We start from the raw sequence: 18493 nt of genomic DNA, 5'->3' as shown, positions 1-18493 counted from the left end.
TGCTCAGTGGGTTAAGGATCCGGCGTTGCCATGAGCTGTGGCGTAGGCTAAAGACGTGGCTCGGATCCCACCTTGCTGTGGCTCTCGCGTAGGCCAGTGGCTATGGCTCCGATTAGACCCCTAGCCTGGGAATCTCCATATGCCGCAGAAGTGGCCCTAGAAAAGGAAAAAAGAAAAGAAAAAAAAAAAAAAGACAGGGCAACTGTGTTTTATTCATCAAAATTAGCTACCACTTCCCAACATACAGCATTATTCCTTGAGAATACTAAAAAAAAGTTTCAAATAAATACTTCAGAAAATTGAGTGCGCAAGTTCTATGGAAAAGAGTTGTAGCTCAATATTCTTCCCCAGCCAGCAGATAACCCAGGCCTTAATAGTTGGAGCACATGGAGGCAGACCTCAGAACAAAGTTATCAGAGTCAGAGAAGAAAAACGTTAAGTCTGATTTTTCATAGCAGTTCTCATTTTGTACAATTGACCCTTGAACCACACAGGTCCACTTAAGCAGCGATTTTTTTTTTTTTTTCAGGAAGTATGTATACAAGATCCAAGACTGGTTGAATCCTCCGGTACGGATCTCAGATACTGAACGGTGGCCTGTAAATTTATACACAATTTCCAGAAGGTTGGCACTCCTAATTCCGCCCCCTCCTTCAAGGGTCAACTGTATTTGTCATCAGATTTCATCAGCTTTTACAATGTTTAGAAAATAACCTGTGATCACACATAATACCAAGCATGAATAAAGGTCTCAATTTTATTCATTTTTAAATGACTATCCAACTCTTTCTACAACGCACAATTCCCAAAAAGCGCAATATATTTACCATAAGCATATGGTTATGAAAGTGAATACCCACAATGGTTGTTGCATCATCATCAACTCAACTAAGCACTTTTACTCATTTAAAGAAGCCACAGCATTTTCTCAAAGTGTTGGACTGGAACAGCTGCTCTACATCTTCTTCCACCTACTCTCTTCTGAACTGGTTCAGATTGCTCAGCACATACCCACTGGGGGTTAAGAAGGCGGTAAAAAACACCACCAGGGCAATGGCCACCTCCTGGAAGAGAAGATAAAAAGCGCTGTTAGCGAGTACAGCTTCCTGGAACAGGAGCTCGCTGCTCCACGAAAATCGCTCAACACGTTTTAAGGAGTTTGGCCGATTGTCCTCGAAACGGGAGACCCTGGTGAAACCTAAAAAAGCATGAACTCCTTTCGGCAGGCGACCCAAGAAAAATTTCTGAGGAAAACTCATTTTCTTCTTCACGGAAGCCCCAGTTCTGACTTCTGAACTCTGGAAGCCAGCCGCTGTCTAGAAGCTTGCCACAACTTCCAGGGGTTTAGGGAAAATGCTAGGTCTTGGCAAGGAAGAGGGCGTTCCAAGGGGGCACATACTCTGAGGGGCGAGGACGGCTCTGCCCCTCGAACTTCGCGCCCATAAATGGTGTCGCCGAGGAAGGCCCTGCCCTCTCGAGGCCCGCGCTCCTCGCGGTCTCCGCTTCCCGCCACCTCAGGCCCAAGCCGGCGCCCTCACCGCGACGCCACCCCGCCAGAGCCCCGGCCACGGACGCCTCCCACCCGAGCGGCCCACCGGGTCCCCCCAGGCCTCCAACCCGGCCCGGGTGCCCGCCTCCACCACGCGCTGCCGCCCTCCACGTCCCGCCGGCGCCGCCCTGACGGGGCCCCCAACTCACTAAGGTCGACACCGGGCGCTGACGTGGAGGTTCCGAGTGGGCCAGGCGCTGGCCAGGCTGCAGGACCAGCAGGGTCACACGGCGGCGGGGCAGCAGGCAGACAACAGGCAGGCGCGGCATGACGACTCCGGGGAGGTGAAGGGAGGCGAAGTCGCGAGGCGCTGCGAGACAGGTGAGGCGAGGTGAAGTGAGGCAACGCGAGGCTTCACCGTGTGAGCGCCTGAGCTGGGCGGGCGACTGGTCTGCGCAGGCGTCAGGGCCACGGGGTTGGGGGGGGGATGCTCCCCTTCCTGCCGCTAAGCCCCGCCCCTGCCCCACCCCTTCCGCTCAGCACCCCACTATGTCAGGCCCTCACGGGAGTACCCTCCAGTGCGCGCAGGTCTCCTCTGGTTCCACCTACGGTATTCCCAGCCCTGTGCCTCTGGGCTCTGCTTTCTACCCCCCCACCATGCCTCCCGCAGGACCGCCCTACTCAACACCCCCCAACCCTACGACCGCGGTCTATCGATTTTCTGCTGGATAAGGCAAGGTACTGCCCACCCCTACACTTCCTTCCCTTTATCTTTCTTCCATACCTGTACCTCTGGGCATGCCATTACCTCTTGTTGGCAGAATTTATAACATTTATACTCTGTTCTCTAATGTTTTCTGTTGCTTTTTTAAAATTTTTTTTTTTTTTTTTGCTTTTTAAGGCCGCACCTGTGGCATATGGAGGTTCCCAGGCTAGGGCTCTAATCGGCCTACACCGCAGCCACAGCAACTCGGGATCCGAGCCCTTGTCTGCGACCTACACCACAGCTCATGGCAAGCCAGATCCTTAACCCACTGAGCGAGGCCAGGGATCTAAGCCCCAACCTCTGGTTCCTAGTCAGATTCGTTTCCACTGGGCCACAACAGGAATTCCCTGTTCTCTAATGTTAATTACATTTTCCATACATTGTGTATCACTTAATTCCCAACATTGAAAACCCCAAAGTATTTTCAGTGTGTTGATGATATAAAAATATGCATGGCAGGATGACATAGAGTGTTTGGATCCACTAAAACAGGTATATCTTGTAGCTCAAAAGAAAATGGAATATATTGTGATTTTCAAATTTAATACTATAATAAATGTCTATCCACTCTAAAATGGTCTAATCTCTTCACACTATTTCGTGTTTAGGCTTATGCCACAACTAGCTTTCTAGGATTTCTTTTGATTGCCGCTTGTACTTTTTTGGATTCCTATTTCATTTTGCTGTAATGCATCCTTAAGCAATTCTTTCAGAAAGGGTCTGTTGGCAATGAATTTCCTCAGTCCTTGGAAGTAAAAAAAAATAATCTTGCTCCACACATAAACGCTAATTTGGTTAGGTATAGAACTCTAGGCTCAAAATAATTTTCCTATAGGAATTTTAAAGGCATTATTCCCTTGTTTTCTAGCATACCTAGTGTAACTCATAAAAAGTGTAGTCCAGTATTTCCCCTTGTGCCTCAGCAGGTGACGAACCCAAATAGTATCCATGAGGATGTGGGTTCAATCCCTGGCCTTGCTCAGTGGGTTAAGGATCCAGCCTTGCATTGAGCTGTGGTGTAGGTCGTAGACATGTCTTGGATCCCTCGTTGCTGTGGCTGTGGCATAGGATGACAGCTGCAGCTGTGATTTAACCCCTAGCCTGGGAACTTCCATGTGCCCCAGGTTCAGCCCTAAAAAGCAAAAACAAAAAAACAAAAAAAATGTAGTCCAATATAATTCTCATTTCTTTGATGTGGCCTCTTTTTTTTTTTTTTTTTTTTTAATCATTTTTGCCTTTGGACTTGTGAGGTTTCTTTAAGTTATGGCTAAATATAGTTCTTTATTCATATACATCAGCAATGGGTAAGATTTTTCACTTTGAACACTTGGATCTTTCTTTAGGTTTGGGAGATCTACTTCTATGTATTATTTATGTCCTTCCCTCTATTTTCTCCAGTCTGTCTTCTTCCTTGTAGGGTGGAAGGAGAAAGGGAGCTCACTGTGTTCTTTTTATAAGGCAGTAATACCATTCGCCAGGGCTCTCCTCTTTGACCTAATAACCTCCCAGAAGCTACACCTCCTAATACCAGCACATTGAGATTTAGGATTTCAACATATGAATCTGGAAGGAACATGAATATTCAGTCCATTGCACTTAGTAAGAAAAAAGTGCAAAACATCTCATTAATAAAGTTTTCGTAGAGTTCTCATTGTGGCTCGGCAGTAACAAACCTGACTAGTATCCATGAGATGTGGGTTCAATCCCTGGCCCTGCTCATTGGGTTAAGGATCCAGAATTGCCATGAGCAGTGGTATATGCAGATGTGGTATGGATCTGGTGTTGTGGGTGAGACAAGGCTGGCAGCTGCAGCTCCAATTTGATTCCTAGCTTAGGAACTTACATATGCCAGGGGTGCAGCCCTGAAAAAGCAAAAACAGAAAAGAAATTTTAAAAAGAAAAAATTTTTTAAATTATAGAAAAAATAAAGTTTTAGTTTTTTTATTTATTTATTTTGCTTTTTTAGTAAAGTTTTAGTTCTTAAAAATTATCGCAAGAAAAAAAATTTTGCAGCTGTGTATGATAACAGATGTTGATTACACTTATTGTAGGGATCATTTCTCAATACAGACAAATAATAAATCATTATACACCTGAAAATAAAATGTTATATGTCAATTATACCTTAATTAATTTTTTTATTTTTACTTTTAATTGAGGTATACTTTTTTTTTGTTTTGTTTTGTTTTGCCTTTTCTAGGGCCGCTTCCTGTGGCATATGGAGGTTCCCAGGCTAGGGGTCCAATTGGAGCTGCAGCCACTGGCCTACGCCAGAGCCACAGCAACACGGGATCCGAGCCGCATCTGCAACCTACACCACAGCTCATGGCAACGCCAGATCCTTAACCCACTGAGCAAGGCCAGGGACCGAACCCACCACCTCATGGCTCCTAGTGGGATTTGGTAACCACTGTGCCACGACGGGAACTCCTCCTGATTTTTAATATTACACTAGTTTCAGGTGTACAACATAGTGAATCAAAATTTTTATGGATTGTATTCCATTTAAACTTATCATGGAGTTCCTGTTGTAGCACAGTGGAAACAAACCCAACTAGTATCCATGAGGATTCAGGTTTGATCCCTGGCCTCTCTCAGTGGGTCGAGGATCTGGCATTGCCATGAGCTGTGGTGTAGGTCACAGACACAGTTTGGATCCCATGTTGCTGTCGCTATGGGATAGGCCAGTGGCCGTAGCTCCAATTTGATCCCAGCCTGGGAACTTCCATAAAAAGAAAAAAAAAAAGTTATTATAAAATATTGGCCGTATTCTTTGTGCTGTGTAATAGATCCTTGTTGCTTATTTATTTTATACGTAATAGTTTGTCCTCTTAATCCCCTACTCCTATCTTGCCCCTCACTTTTTTGCCCTCTCCCCAGGGGTAACCACCAGTTTGTTCTATCTGCGAATCTGTTTCTTTTTTGTTATATTCACAAATTTGTTTCATTTTTTAGATTCCACACATAAGTGATATACAGAATTTGTCTTTGACTTATTTCATTTAGCGTAATGCCCCACAAGTCCATACGTGTTGTTGGAAATGGCGAAATTTCATTCTTTTTATGACTGAGTAGTATTCCGTTGTGCATATATATACTACATCTTCTTTATCCTTTCACCTCTTAGTGAATATTTAGGTTGCTTCCATATCTTGGCAGTTGTAAATAATGCTGTGTGAACATTAGGGTGCATGTATCTTTTTTAATTTAGTGTTTTCATTTTTTTCAGATACATATCCAAGAATATCTATCTGGGTCATATGGTAGTTCTAGTTTTAGTTTTTTGTCATATGGGTCATATGGTAGTTCTGGGTCATGTGGTGGTCATGTGGTTTAATTTTTTCGAGAAATCGCTATGTGGTTTTCCACAGTGGCTGCATCAATTTACATTCCCACCAAGAGTGTACAAGTCTTCCCTTTTCCTGCATCCCTGCCAAGATTTATTATTTGTGGTTTTGTTGATGATAGCCGTTCTGACAGGTATGAGCCATTCTGACAGATATATTATTGTGGGTCTTGTTTTTTGTTGTTGTTGTTGTTGTTGTCGTCGTCTTTTTAGAGCCACACCCGCAGCATATGGAAGTTCCCAGGCCAGGGGTCGAATGGGAGCTGCAGCTGCTGGCCAGTGCCATAGCCACAGCAACTCTGGATCCGAGCCACATCTGCAGCCTACACCACAGCTCATGGCAATGCCAATCCGTAACCCACTGAGCGAGGCCAGGGATCGAACCTGCATCCTCATGGATAACAATCGGGTTTTACTGAGCCGTAGTGGGAACTCCTCATTGTGGTTTTGGTTTTCATTTCTCTGATGATTATTGATGTTGAGCATCTTTTCATATGTCTGTTGAACATCTATCTGTGTGTCTTCTTTGTAAAAATGTTCAGATCTTTGCTCATTTTTTAATCAGGTTGTTTCTTTTTTTGATATTGAGTTGTATAAAGTGTTTACATATTTTGGATATTAGTCCCTTATCAGTCATATAATTTGAAAATATTTTCTCCCATACAGTAGGTTGTCTTTTCGTTTTGTCAGTGGTTTCCTTTGCTGTGAAAAAGCTTTTAAGTTTAATTATCTGTATTTTTGTTATTTCCATTACTTTAAGGAGGTAGATCCAAAAAGATATTGCTGTGATTTATGTCAAAGAGTGTTCTGCCTATGTTTTTCTTCTAGGAATTTTATGGTTTCCAGTCTCACATTTAGGTCTTTAATCTGTTTTGAATTTGTTTTTGTAGATTGTGTCAGAAAATGCTCCAGTTTTATTCTTTTACATGTAGCTATCCAGGTTATTGAAGAGACTGTCTTTTCTCCATTTTACATTTTTGCCTGCTTTGCCGTAGTTTAATTAACCATAAGTTTGTGGGTTTATGTCTGGGCTCTCTATTCTGTTCCATTGACATATGTGTCTGTTTTTGTGTCAGTACTGTTTTAATGACTGTGGCTTTGTAGTATGGTCTGAAGTCAAAGACTGTGATACCTCTGGTTGTATTCTTCTTGAGATTTTTTGTTTGTTTGTTTGTTTTTGTTTTTTTGGGGGTTTTTTTTTTTTTTTTTTTTTTTGTCTTTTTGCCATTTCTTGGGCCACTGCCGTGGCATATGGAGGTTCCCAGGCTAGGGGTCGAATCGGAGCTGTAGCTGCCAGCCTACGCCACAGCCACAGCAACGCAGGATCCGAGCCACGTCTGCGACCTACACCACAGCTCACGGCAACGCCAGATCGTTAACCCACTGAGCAAGGGCAGGGATCGAACCCGCAACCTCATGGTTCCTAGTCGGATTCGTTAACCACTGCGCCACGATGGGAACTCCTAAGATTATTTTGACTAATTATACCTCAATTTAAAAAGAAAAAGGAAGAAAGGAGTTCTTACTGTGGCACAGTGAGTTAAGATTCCAGCATTGTCTCTGCAGCAGCTCAGTTCACTGCTGAGGTGCAAGTTCAATCTCTGGCCTGGCACAGTGGATCAAGAATGCAGCGTTGCCACAGCTGTGGTATAGGTTGCAGTTGCAGCTCAGAATCAATCCCTGGTCCAGGAATTTCCCTATGAGGCCAAAAATAAATAAATAAATAAACTTAAAAAACAAAAAAAGACTATCAACAAACTCTGGCCCACAGCCTGTTTTTCTAAACCCCGAAGTGTTATTGAAACACACACAAAATAAGTTTTTATATCAATTGCATATTGAAATGATACAATTTTGGAATATCTGGTAGAAAACAATGCACTATAAAAATAATTGTACCCAATTCTTTTTAGTTCTTTTAACATATTTACAGAAAGTTTAAAGTTACGCATATGGTTCATATTAATATTTCTCTTGGACAGCTCTTATCCCGACCAATCAGGTCCTGCATGAATGTGCCTGGCTACCTCCCTAAACTCATCTCCTTGTCTACACTCTCCCCTTTGATCATCATGCTGAGTCACATCAGTCTCTTGAATCCACCTAGCTTTGTTCTGTCTCACTTTCTGGTCCTTGCCTGAGACATCTCCACTGGACATTCCAACACCTCACTCCCTTACATCATTCTATTCCTGGACTACTCCACAAATTAGAGCCGTTGTCCCATTCCCCATTGCTCTCTTTCCCCTTCTCTGCATTTTTTTCTTCATGGGCCATAAGGACCATCTGAACTTACACATTTTGTTTGGTAATTGTGTGTCTCCTCACTAGGAGGTGGACACTGCAAGAGCAGTAGTCTTATCTGAATTGTTCATCCCAAAGCATCACAAGGAGCACCTCAAACATAGTAGGTACCCAATAAATATTTGTTGGATGAATGAATAATGAATGCACCCATCTTTGTGCTTTCTTTTCCTTTCCAAACTAAAGACACAGTCTGGAGAGAGTACCTTCTCCCACATAGCAGGAACTGACAACGTAGGCAAAGGAGGCACTAGATTATGAAAAAAGGAAATGAATGCAGGATGGCATGATTAAATGTAAGCTGTTTGTAGCCATGAGATTATGGGAAAGCACAGCTGGACAAGAGATATTCATGCATAATTTTTCCCAGACGTTTCTCTCCTCTATGCGCCAAAGAGGACTAGTTTTGCCTATTCAGTTTCTTTCTCTCCCTCACCCTTCAAGAGGGGGAAGTGGGTGTCAGAACTATCTCTTTGAACTTTTGTAATGCAGAATCAAGAGGAAACAGGAGAGGCAAAGGACAGGAAGCTCAAGACACCATTGGGTGCAATTTTCTGAAGCCTTGGAAAAAAAGAATTGTACTGTGTAAGGTAGAAGGGAAAATGAAGGGACATTTTGAAAAGGATTGCTGTAGTCTGTGTATCCTGACTACAGAATATCTGAAAAATTGAAATAAAAAACTTGAAAATTTGAAACTCTTTAGGGGTTGTGAAAAATAACATATGGCTTTTCTATCAAAGGAAGTCTTGGTTACTCCATTTTACTCCAGTTTCGGCTGAGTGGCCCTGCCGGGACCCCCTCCTTTTTACCTCTTCTCGCAGCCACAGTTTGTTTCAGTTAGCCAACCGAGAAGAATGTGCTCCCTGGATAAATAGGGAGGGTCTTTTCTTCTTCGCGTTCACCCGCTTTCTGAGTACCTGCGCCCTTCTGCAGAGGTAGAGCCTTGTCAAGACCTCCCCGTGTTCACGTGTCTCACTTTCCGACACTGATGATCCAAGCCAAGTCATTTTTTTCTCCAACAGGGTGACAAATTATATATCCCAATTGATATATCTGGACCACATGATTGATGATGATATGTTTAGACCATTTATATTAAATGTAAAAAAATGTAAGTAAGACGAGGCAAAGGTTGTCAGATTTTTAAAGGTCCAACTATATACTGCCTTTAAGTATCTATACTTATAGATTGACTAAAAGTAAAAAATGGAAAAAGATACCATATAAATACTAGTTACAGAAAGCTGGAGTGGCTGTACAATCAAGACAAAGTAAACATCTCACAAAGAATTTTAGCATAGATGAAGAGAGACATTTTGTAAGGATTAAGGGATCAATTCATTAAAGGACATTAAATTCCTAAATGCTTATGCACTTTAATAACAAAGCTTCAGACTACTAAAAAAACTGATAGAAGCAAAAGAAAAAATAGACAAATCTAAAATTATAGTTGGAGGAGTTCCCGTCGTGGCTCAGTGGAGACGAATCTGACTGGAACCATGAGATTGTGAGTTCGATCCCAGGCCTCGCTCAGTGGGTTAAGGATCTGGCGTTGCCATGAGCTGTGGAGGATGTCACAGACTTGGCTAGGATCTGGCGTGGCTGTGGTGTAGGCCAGCAGTTGTAGCTCCAATTCGACCCCTAGCCTAGGAACCTCTATGTGCCGAGAATATGGCCCGAAAAGCAAATAAAAAATAAAATTATAGTTGGAGAATTTAAAACTCCTCTTTCAGGAGTTCCCACCATGGCTCAGCAGGAGCAATCTGACTAGTAAGCAAGAGGACGCAGGTTCGATCCCTGGCCTCACTTAGTGGGTTAAGGATCTGAAACTGCTGTGAGCTGTGGTGTAAGTCAGGCTTGGCTTGGATCTGGGGTTGCCGTGGTGTAGGCCAGTGGCTATAGCTCCAATTCAACCCCTAGCCTGGGAACCTTCATATGCTGTGGATGCAGCCCTAAAAAGCCAAAAATAAATAAATAAATAGAATCTGCCTTAAAAATAAATAAATAAAATAAAACTCTTTCAATACTGTTTGTTTGCAATAAAACAGGTAGACAGAAAATCAGTGACGGTATGGAAGACTTGAACAATGCCATCATATCAAAGTAACTGGTGTTTATTGAACATTCCATTTTGCAGTACCCAGACACACATTCTTTCCAACCAAGATACGACGATATATTCTGTGTTGTAAAACAAATCACAATAATTTGAAATGATTGCACTCGTACACAGTGCATCCTTTGACAACAATGGAATTAAATTAGAAATCACAACCATGGAGTTCCCGTCGTGGCACAGTGGTTAACGAATCCGACTAGGAACCATGAGGTTGCGGGTTCGGTCCCCAGCCTTGCTCAGTGGGTTAACGATCCGGCGTTGCCATGAGCTGTGGTGTAGGTCACAGACACGGCTCAGATCCCGCGTTGCTGTGGCTCTGGTGTAGGCCAGTGGCTACAGCTCCGATTCAACCCCTAGCCTGGGAACCTCCATATGCTGCGGGAGCGGCCCAAAGAAATAGCAAAAAGACAAAAAAAAAAGAAAAAAAAATCCTCAAATATTTGGAAATTGAACATTACACTTCTAAGTAACCCATGAGTCAAAGGAGAAATCACAGGAGACATTAGAAAATATTTTCAAATGAATGAAAATTGAAACACAACACATCAAATTTTGCAGGATGCAGCTGAAGCAGTACTCAAAGGGAAATTTTGGCATTAAATACATGTATTAGAAAAGAGGAGAGATAAAATTGAGCCTTTCATCTCTAATCATGAGATGAGAGACTTTGTTTATTATCAAAGCCTTTCTTTCTATCTAGGTAGGAGACCATGTGGAATACTGGAAAGATATTGGACTTTACAATCCTAAGAATCTAAGTTCAGGAGTTCCCGTCATGGCTCAGTGGACATGAATCTGACTAGCATCCATGAGGACACAGTTTCAATCTCTGGCCTCCTTCAGGGTTAGATTGGTGGACCGTGGGCTGTGGTGTAGGTCACAGATGAGGCTCGGATCTGGAGTTGCCGTGGCTGTGGTGTAGGCCAGCAGGTGTAGCTCCCATTTGACCCCTAGCCTGGGAACCTCCATATGCTGCTGGCGCGGCCCTAAAAAACAAAAATAAAGAGTCATTTCCTGGTCTTGCTATTTTTTGACTGTGAAAAAAAAATTTTTTTTCAAAAAGGAGAACCAGGAAGTTCCCATCGTGGCTCAGTTGTTAACGAATCCGACTAGGAACCGTGAGGTTGTGGGTTTGATCCCTGGCCTTGCTCAGTGGGTTAAGGATCCCGAGTTGCCGTGAGCTGTGGTGTAGGTTGCACACGCGGCTTGGATCCTGAGTTGGTGTGTCTCTGGCGTAGGCGGGTGGCTTCGGCTCCTATTCCACCCCTAGCCTGGGAACCTCCATATGCTGCGGGAGAAGCCCTAGAAAAGGCAAAAAGACAAAAAAATAATAATAATAAAATAAATAAATAAGGAGAGCCATGTAGGAAAAGTTGCTAACCTTTGATAATCAGTTATCAAATGGTTAGAGAAATTCAAACTACTGAATGACATAAATTAAGATATATACCGCCCAAGTAATGAGATAATTTTTACCCTTGCACTTTCCTGACTTAACATGAAATCCTAGACATATTCATAACATCGTAGACAATTTTCTCTGATTGGTTACGTTTTGGTTCCGATGTTGTTGACATCTGGCATAGCCTGTGAACTTCTTTTTCTGGGAACTGCCTCTCCCTCCCTCATTTACATGATGGTGGCGGCAGTTGTTATTATTATAATTAGTAGTAGTAGTAGCAGTACTTAACCCTTCTAAAGCACCTATTATGTGCCCAGAACTGCTCTAAGCACTTCACAAAGTATTAACTCTCTTAATTTTCCCACTCCTAAGAGGTAGGCACTGTTACTCTCTCCATTTACAGGTGAAGAAACTGAGGCATAGAAAAATCAAGCAAGTTGCACACAGTTACACTAGTGGTTCATGAACTTTTTTTTTCTTTTCTCCTTTTATGGCTGAGCCTCTGGCATATGGAAGTTCCCAGGCTAGGGATCAAATTGGAGCTGTAGCTTCCAGGCTACATTACAGCCACAGCAAAGCAAGATCCACATCTTCAACCTAAACTGCAGCTTTCAGCAACACCAGATCCTTAACCCACTGAGCAGGGCCAGGGATTGAACCCATATCCTCATGAACACTGTGTTGGATTCTTAACCCGCTGAGTCACAGCGGGAACTCCCACGTAAACTTTTTTAATCTCAGAAACTCCTTAGAGATTATTGATGGCTCTAAAGTGCTTTTGTTTAATAGGTTATAACTACTGTTTACTATACTAGAAGTACATAAATACTTAAAATATTTATTTATTAATTCACTTAAAAGTAGCAGTAACAAACCCATCACATACTAACATAAATAATATTTTTATGAAATACAAATACGTATGTTTTTAAAGAGTGAGACAAGTGGCATTGTTTTACATTTTTTTAATTTCTTTACTGTCAGGCTTAATAGAAGATTAAGCTACCTGGATGCCCACATGTTTTTGTGTTCAATCTATTGTGATGTCCCATTTCATACAGTCTCTGGAAAATTCCACTCTACACTTTCCAGAGAATGAGTGAAAAAGTCAAATATCTCATTGTTATGAAGATAATTTTTTTGTCTTTTGTCATTTTAGGGCTGCGCCCGTGGCATATTGAGGTTTCCAGGCTGTGGGTCGAATTGGAGCTACAGCTGCCACCCTACGCCAGAGCCACAGCAACGCCGGATCCTTAACCCACTGAGCAAGGTCAGGGATTGAATCCTCATGGATGCTAGCCAGATTCGTTTCCACTGAGCCACGACAGAAATTCCATTATGAAACCAATTTTTGTTTAATTGTTTATTTATTTTATTATTTATTAATGAAAATAATCCTGACATGGTGAGGCCCCTAAAAGCGTCCAGGGAACTCTAAATCTCCAGCATTTGAGCACTGTGGGTTAAGGAGTCCCTTAAGAACTGACTTAATACAGCCTATTCTCATTTCCTGGCCACTGTGGATTGGTTTAAAGTTCAGCTCCTGACTCAAATATTGGACCCAAGAGCCCCTCTCTAGGGACGTTAGGCTTGGGCCCAGCAGGTTAAAACTTCGATTCTTTTATGTGATGAATCCTCTAACTTGGGAGCCATATTTTTTTTTCCTACCCACGGAGAAAACCCTTCTTCCACTGTGAGTTAATAATGAAGCCAAGCTGTTGAAAGAAGCAGAGATAAGCAACAGAAGGAACATCCTGACCATGTTCAAATCCCTGGTTCTCACTGTTCCTAAAGCTCACTTTCCTGTCCTTGAGTTCAGGGCCACTCTCTGTTTTCTTTATAATAAATCCTGTTTTTGGCTTAAACTAGTCAGAGCTGGGTTTCTATCACTTGCAACCAAAAGAGTCTTAACAAAGACTATGTTCCTCAGGTCTTTTTTCCCTCAGGTTTTCCACCCCTTTTTGATTTTAAAAAGGTAACAAAAATACTGAAGTAAGCTTCTAAGAAAGAGCTGAGTGAGAGACAAGCCTGACTGAGCTAATCCCAATCATGAAAAGTTTAGACTGGAGTGCAGCTGATGTGAGAAGCAAGCATTTTAGGTCGTTCTCTGTGACAAAAACCTTAAATTACTTTTGACAGTGTCAGTAAATCTGACTCCAAATTCAGCCACAACACAATTAAGTTCCCTGCCACCCACCCCTACCCCAGGAGGTGACACTTTTAGCTTCTCAAATTACAGGTACGAACAATCTTCCTCAGTTTAATTTCTCCAAGTCACAAAAGACTAGCACTGTTACCTCAGACCTTTCCAATTTTCAATAAAGGGCTTAGTAGGCCCTGGATTCAGTGTATTCTCAGTGACCTGCAATGTGGAACCTTCCTGCTGCCGTTATATAAAAGGGCATAATTAGAGCTACGGCCCAGAGATCAAGTTTTTGAGCTCTATGTATACAATGAAAAAGGCATGCTTGCCCACTTACTTCTTTTTAATGTGATTTTTATAAACATTCATGCTCTAAATAAACTAGTGTTAGGGTTCTAGAAAATTATATAATGTATTAAGACTGCAGTACCTCGGGTTCCAACATCTCCAATTCTCTCCTCTCTAGAAAACACATGTAATTGCTGTTCAAGGACCAAAGGTCCTGGAGGAAGGCAGTGCGTCTCTCTGGGTCTATTTGTGTCTATCTTTACAATTGCTTGACCTCAAAGAGAGAGTCAAGATAAGCAAGCAGCAAGAGCAGAGTTGCAAAGGTGGGGAAAACATTCAGCGATATGCAGCTGGTAACATCAGTAACCATCACTTCTGAATTGAAAGCGCAATGCTAATATAAAATCGAAGAAAAGCTGCCCTCCATTATTCCAAAGAATCCTGAGAATTGCCCTTCTGCAGTTTAGAAGATAATTTTGGTGTTCCAAGTCCACTCTTTTAAATTTGCACAACATTATTTTTTAAGTCTTTCTTAAAAATATGTAGACAGGTGACGAAAACGGTTTTAGCTCTCTCACCTCATTTTTTCATCTTTAAAACTGGCATTCCTCTTCCTCTCCTTAACTACATCCAGATATTCTTCAGTGGGTTTCTGTTATGCTGAAGTGAGGAGAGATTAGCAGTTGGAGCCAACAGATCAAAGGTCAGACTTCAGCACTATCCTTTACTAGCTACAGAGACTCAGACAAATAAAGTAAATATAATAATGCCTATCTTAGAATGCTGATATAGAGATTATATGAGGTGGTAGATGTACAGCCTACAATTATTTTGGATAAATGTTTCCCATTCAGTGTTACAGAAAACCTAATAATAGATGAAATTGATTGAGTCACATAATTGGAAAGGCCAGAGGTAGGACTGACTTTAGGTGAAGCTTGATAAAACATCTCTAATGATGCCACCAGGGACTCATTTTTTCTTAGTTGTACCCTATTTTTTTCTTAGCCATACCCTAACACAGGCTCCCCTCTTGTAGTAGAATGGTTGCCAAGAGCTCCTGGGGCTACATTCTTGTTCAGTCATATTCAATAGAAGAAGGGACTCTTCCAGCATCTTCTGCAGAAGAGATTTTCTTTTTCTTTTTATTTTTTTTTGCCAACATATGGAAGTTCCCAGGCCAGGGATCCAATGTGAACCACAGCTTCGACCTGTGCTACAGCTACAGCAACTCCGGATCCTTAACCTACCGAAACAGGCTGGGGATTGAAACTGTGCTGCCACAGAGACAATGCCAGGTCCTCAACTTGCTGTACTACAGCGGGAACTCTGAGATTTTCTTTTTCAGAAATCATAGCAAACATTTCACCACATCCTGGCTCTTGATGAACTTATATATCTTCCCCTGGATCCATCTTAAAATCTAGGAGAGTAGCAGTTGCTGAAATCAAATCAAGCAACCAAGTGTAAAATACGGAATCAATCCCACCCAAACCACTCAATTGGGAAAGTGAGGAATTGTGAGGAGGAAAGAAAGGGAAAGAATGGTTGAGGGACCATGACAATGTAAGAGAATGTGCCTTGGAGTAGGATGCTAAGTAAATTGAGTCGAATTCCATCTCTAGCAGTTCCCAAAGGATTAGGGTCTCTGGCCAGGACTGAGAAATAAATTGACATAAACAGATTAACAAAGAACGACATACAGATTTTTACATGTGCATGGGAGTCCTTATAGGAAATCAAGGGCCCAAAGAAACAGAGCTAATGGCTTCTACACCAAATAGTACCAAGAGCAATAAACTGTGAAAATGACAAGACAGTGGGGCTTGAGCCAGAGCAGATAATAATGGAGAAATGATTATGAAGATAATGATTATGAACATATAAATGTTATAGTTTAACAAGGTGCGTTTGTAAAAGTTTCCCTCATCCAGAGTTCCCATCGTGGCTCAGTGGCTAACCAACCCAAGTAGTATCCATGAGGATGTGGATTTGATCCCTGACCTGGCTCAGTGGGTTAAGGATCCAGTGTTGCTGTGAGCTGTAGTGTAGGTTGCAGACACAGCTCAGATCTGGCGTGGCTGTGGCTATGGTGTAGGCTGGCAGCTACAGCTCTGATTCGACCCCTATCCTGGGAACCTCCATATGCCTAAAAAAAACATAAAAAAAAAAATTCGTTCATCCTTGATTCCTGTCTCTGGTGATAAGACTCTTTCCTTCTGGTCTGAGGAAGATCTCTTTCGCATCTTTCAAGATCACTGTCCTGGGCACTTTGACATAATGTGTTTTCATTCCCTTCACTTTTTAAACTCCAGGAGTTACAGGGAGTTCCCGTTGTGGCGCAGTGGTTAACGAATCCGACTAGGAACCATGAGGTTGTGGGTTTGATCCCTGGCCTTGCTCATTGGGTTAAGGATCCCGTGTTGCCGTGAGCTGTGGTGTAGGTTACAGACGCGGCTCGGATCCTGCGTTGCTGTGGCTCTGGCGTAGGCCTGTGGCTACAGCTCCGATTAGACCCCTAGCCTGGGAACCTCCATATGCCACGGGAGTGGCCCAAGAAATAGCAAAAAGACAGAAAATAAATAAATAAATAAATAAATAAATAAACTCCAGGAGTTACAGACAAATGCTTGGAAACAATATCATTATATGCAAAGCACTGAAGGAATAGAATTTTCCTTTTCTTTTTTTTTTTCCTTTATGTTTTCAAAAACCCTGCTTTTATATTATATTTCCAGAAAGATGAGCCTAGAGAGGGATTTTGGTGGATGGTTATGGATGGTAGAAAGAGAAGGAACAGATTGGAGTTACAGAAAATGAAATACATAGTTAGCACAGAAAAGGACTCAAGTTTTCAGCTTAAGAGACCCGGTGGATGGGGTGACATTCACTGATGGAGGGATTAGGGAGAGGAAGAACAGAACACAAAGTCAGGATTCTTGTTTGCAAGTGGCTGAAAAACATACTGCTTTTATCCATCTCCAACCAGTTTAAGATGAAAAAAGGGAAGCTAGGACAACGTAATGGTTCATAAAACTGAAAAAATCAGGGGTGGATTGGATTAAGGCACAGCTATGCACAGGAGTTCAAATAATGCCACGGTTTCCCTTTTTTTTCCTCACTTTCTCTGTTTCTCTCTACTTGTGGTCTCCATTTTCTCCTACTGCTCATGTCTTTCACCTCATAGCTAAGGAAGACAATTTTACATTGTCCTTTAAAGTTATAATTTCAGAAAAATAGATGAAGAGGAAACATCTCCTAGGATAGCCTGGCGTACATTTTCAGAATAGGTTCTATTAGCTGCCTTGTCTTGTTCCATATCTGTCTAATTCTGGAACCCATACTCTTCACCACTACTGAATATTATCTTAGTGTACTTTTCTTTTTTTTTTTTTTTTTTTTTTTTTTGTTTCGTCTTTTTAGGGCCAAACGTGCAGCATATGGAGGTTCCCAGGCTAGGCGTCAAATCAGAGCTATAACTGCCAACCTACACCACAGTCACAACAATGCCAGCTCTGAGCTGAGTCTGTGACCTACACCACAGCTCACAGCAACGCTGGATCCTTAACTCACTGAGCAAAGCCAGGGATCGAACCTGCATCCTCATGGATACTAATCAGATTCATTTCCGCTGAGCCACAATGGGAACTCTCGCACTTTTTTTTTTTTTGTCTTTTTGCCTTTTTCTTGGGCTGCTCCCATGGCATATGGAGGTTCCCAGGCTAGGGGTTGAATCGGAGCTGTAGCCACTGGCCTACGCCACAGCCACAGCAACGCGGGATCTGAGCCTCATCTGCAACCCACACCACAGCTCACGGCAACGCCGGATCGTTAACCCACTGAGGAAGGGCAGGGACCGAACCCGCAACCTCATGGTTCCAAGTCGGATTCGTTAACCACTGTGCCACAACGGGAACTCCTCTCGCACATTTTTTTAAAAATTATTTTTTAGTCTGTCTTCCTGGTAGAGTCTAAACTCCTCAAGAGCAAAGAATCATTTATTTTTTACTCCGAGTATTAAGCACTGCACTTGGCACATGGTTTAGATGCTTTAAAAAAATGTGTGTAGGACTAAATTGAAATAGACAGATCTAATGATATTTAAACTGAGTTAATTCAGTATCTCACATGTACAGCTAAATGGTGTAATAAGAAAACAAATAAACAAAAATTAATAAGAAAGCACAAGGTAAATGAATTAAAGGGTAGAAAAAAATCATGGAACACTTACACACGGTTTCTATGAAGGTAAATCTCACCCAGTTAGTCCACTAGAGTTCTCCAAACGTGTAGACAGACAAAAGGACAAGGTGAAATCATTAGACCTTACTTGACTTTTCAAAAAGCCTTTGATAGATTTCCACACCAAAAAATTTTAGAAAAATGGTGTTACCCTGGGATTTTATTTATTTATTTTTTATTTTTTTGCTTTTTAGGGCCACGCTTGTGTCATATGGAAGTTCCTAGCCTAGGGGTCACATCAGAGCTGCAGCTGCTGGTCTATGCCACAACCACAGCATCACAGGATCTGAGGCCACAGATCACAGATCCTTAACCCACTGAGTGAGGCCATGTATCAAACCTGCATCCTCATGGATCCTAGTCTGGTTTGTTGCTGCTGAGCCACAATAGGCAC

The 18493-nt window shown here is 42.2% G+C and overlaps 1 protein-coding gene across 1 annotated transcript; it reads right to left on the bottom strand.

Moving 5' to 3' along the window:
- LOC100157935 (cytochrome c oxidase subunit 8C, mitochondrial) lies at nucleotides 733-1994 on the bottom strand. The gene is made up of 2 exons (XM_001927411.4): nucleotides 1699-1994; nucleotides 733-1064 (listed from the first exon to the last, which is right to left on the bottom strand). Exons 1-2 carry the CDS (start codon nucleotides 1816-1818, stop codon nucleotides 972-974), a joined length of 213 nt encoding a protein of 70 aa, XP_001927446.1. The 5' UTR covers nucleotides 1819-1994; the 3' UTR covers nucleotides 733-971.

The sequence above is a fragment of the Sus scrofa genome, chromosome 7, assembly GCF_000003025.6.
Source record: "Sus scrofa isolate TJ Tabasco breed Duroc chromosome 7, Sscrofa11.1, whole genome shotgun sequence".
NCBI lineage: Eukaryota > Metazoa > Chordata > Mammalia > Artiodactyla > Suidae > Sus > Sus scrofa.
The sequence above is the reverse complement of the archived record's forward strand: the minus strand, read 5'-3'. Positions and strand labels throughout refer to the sequence as shown.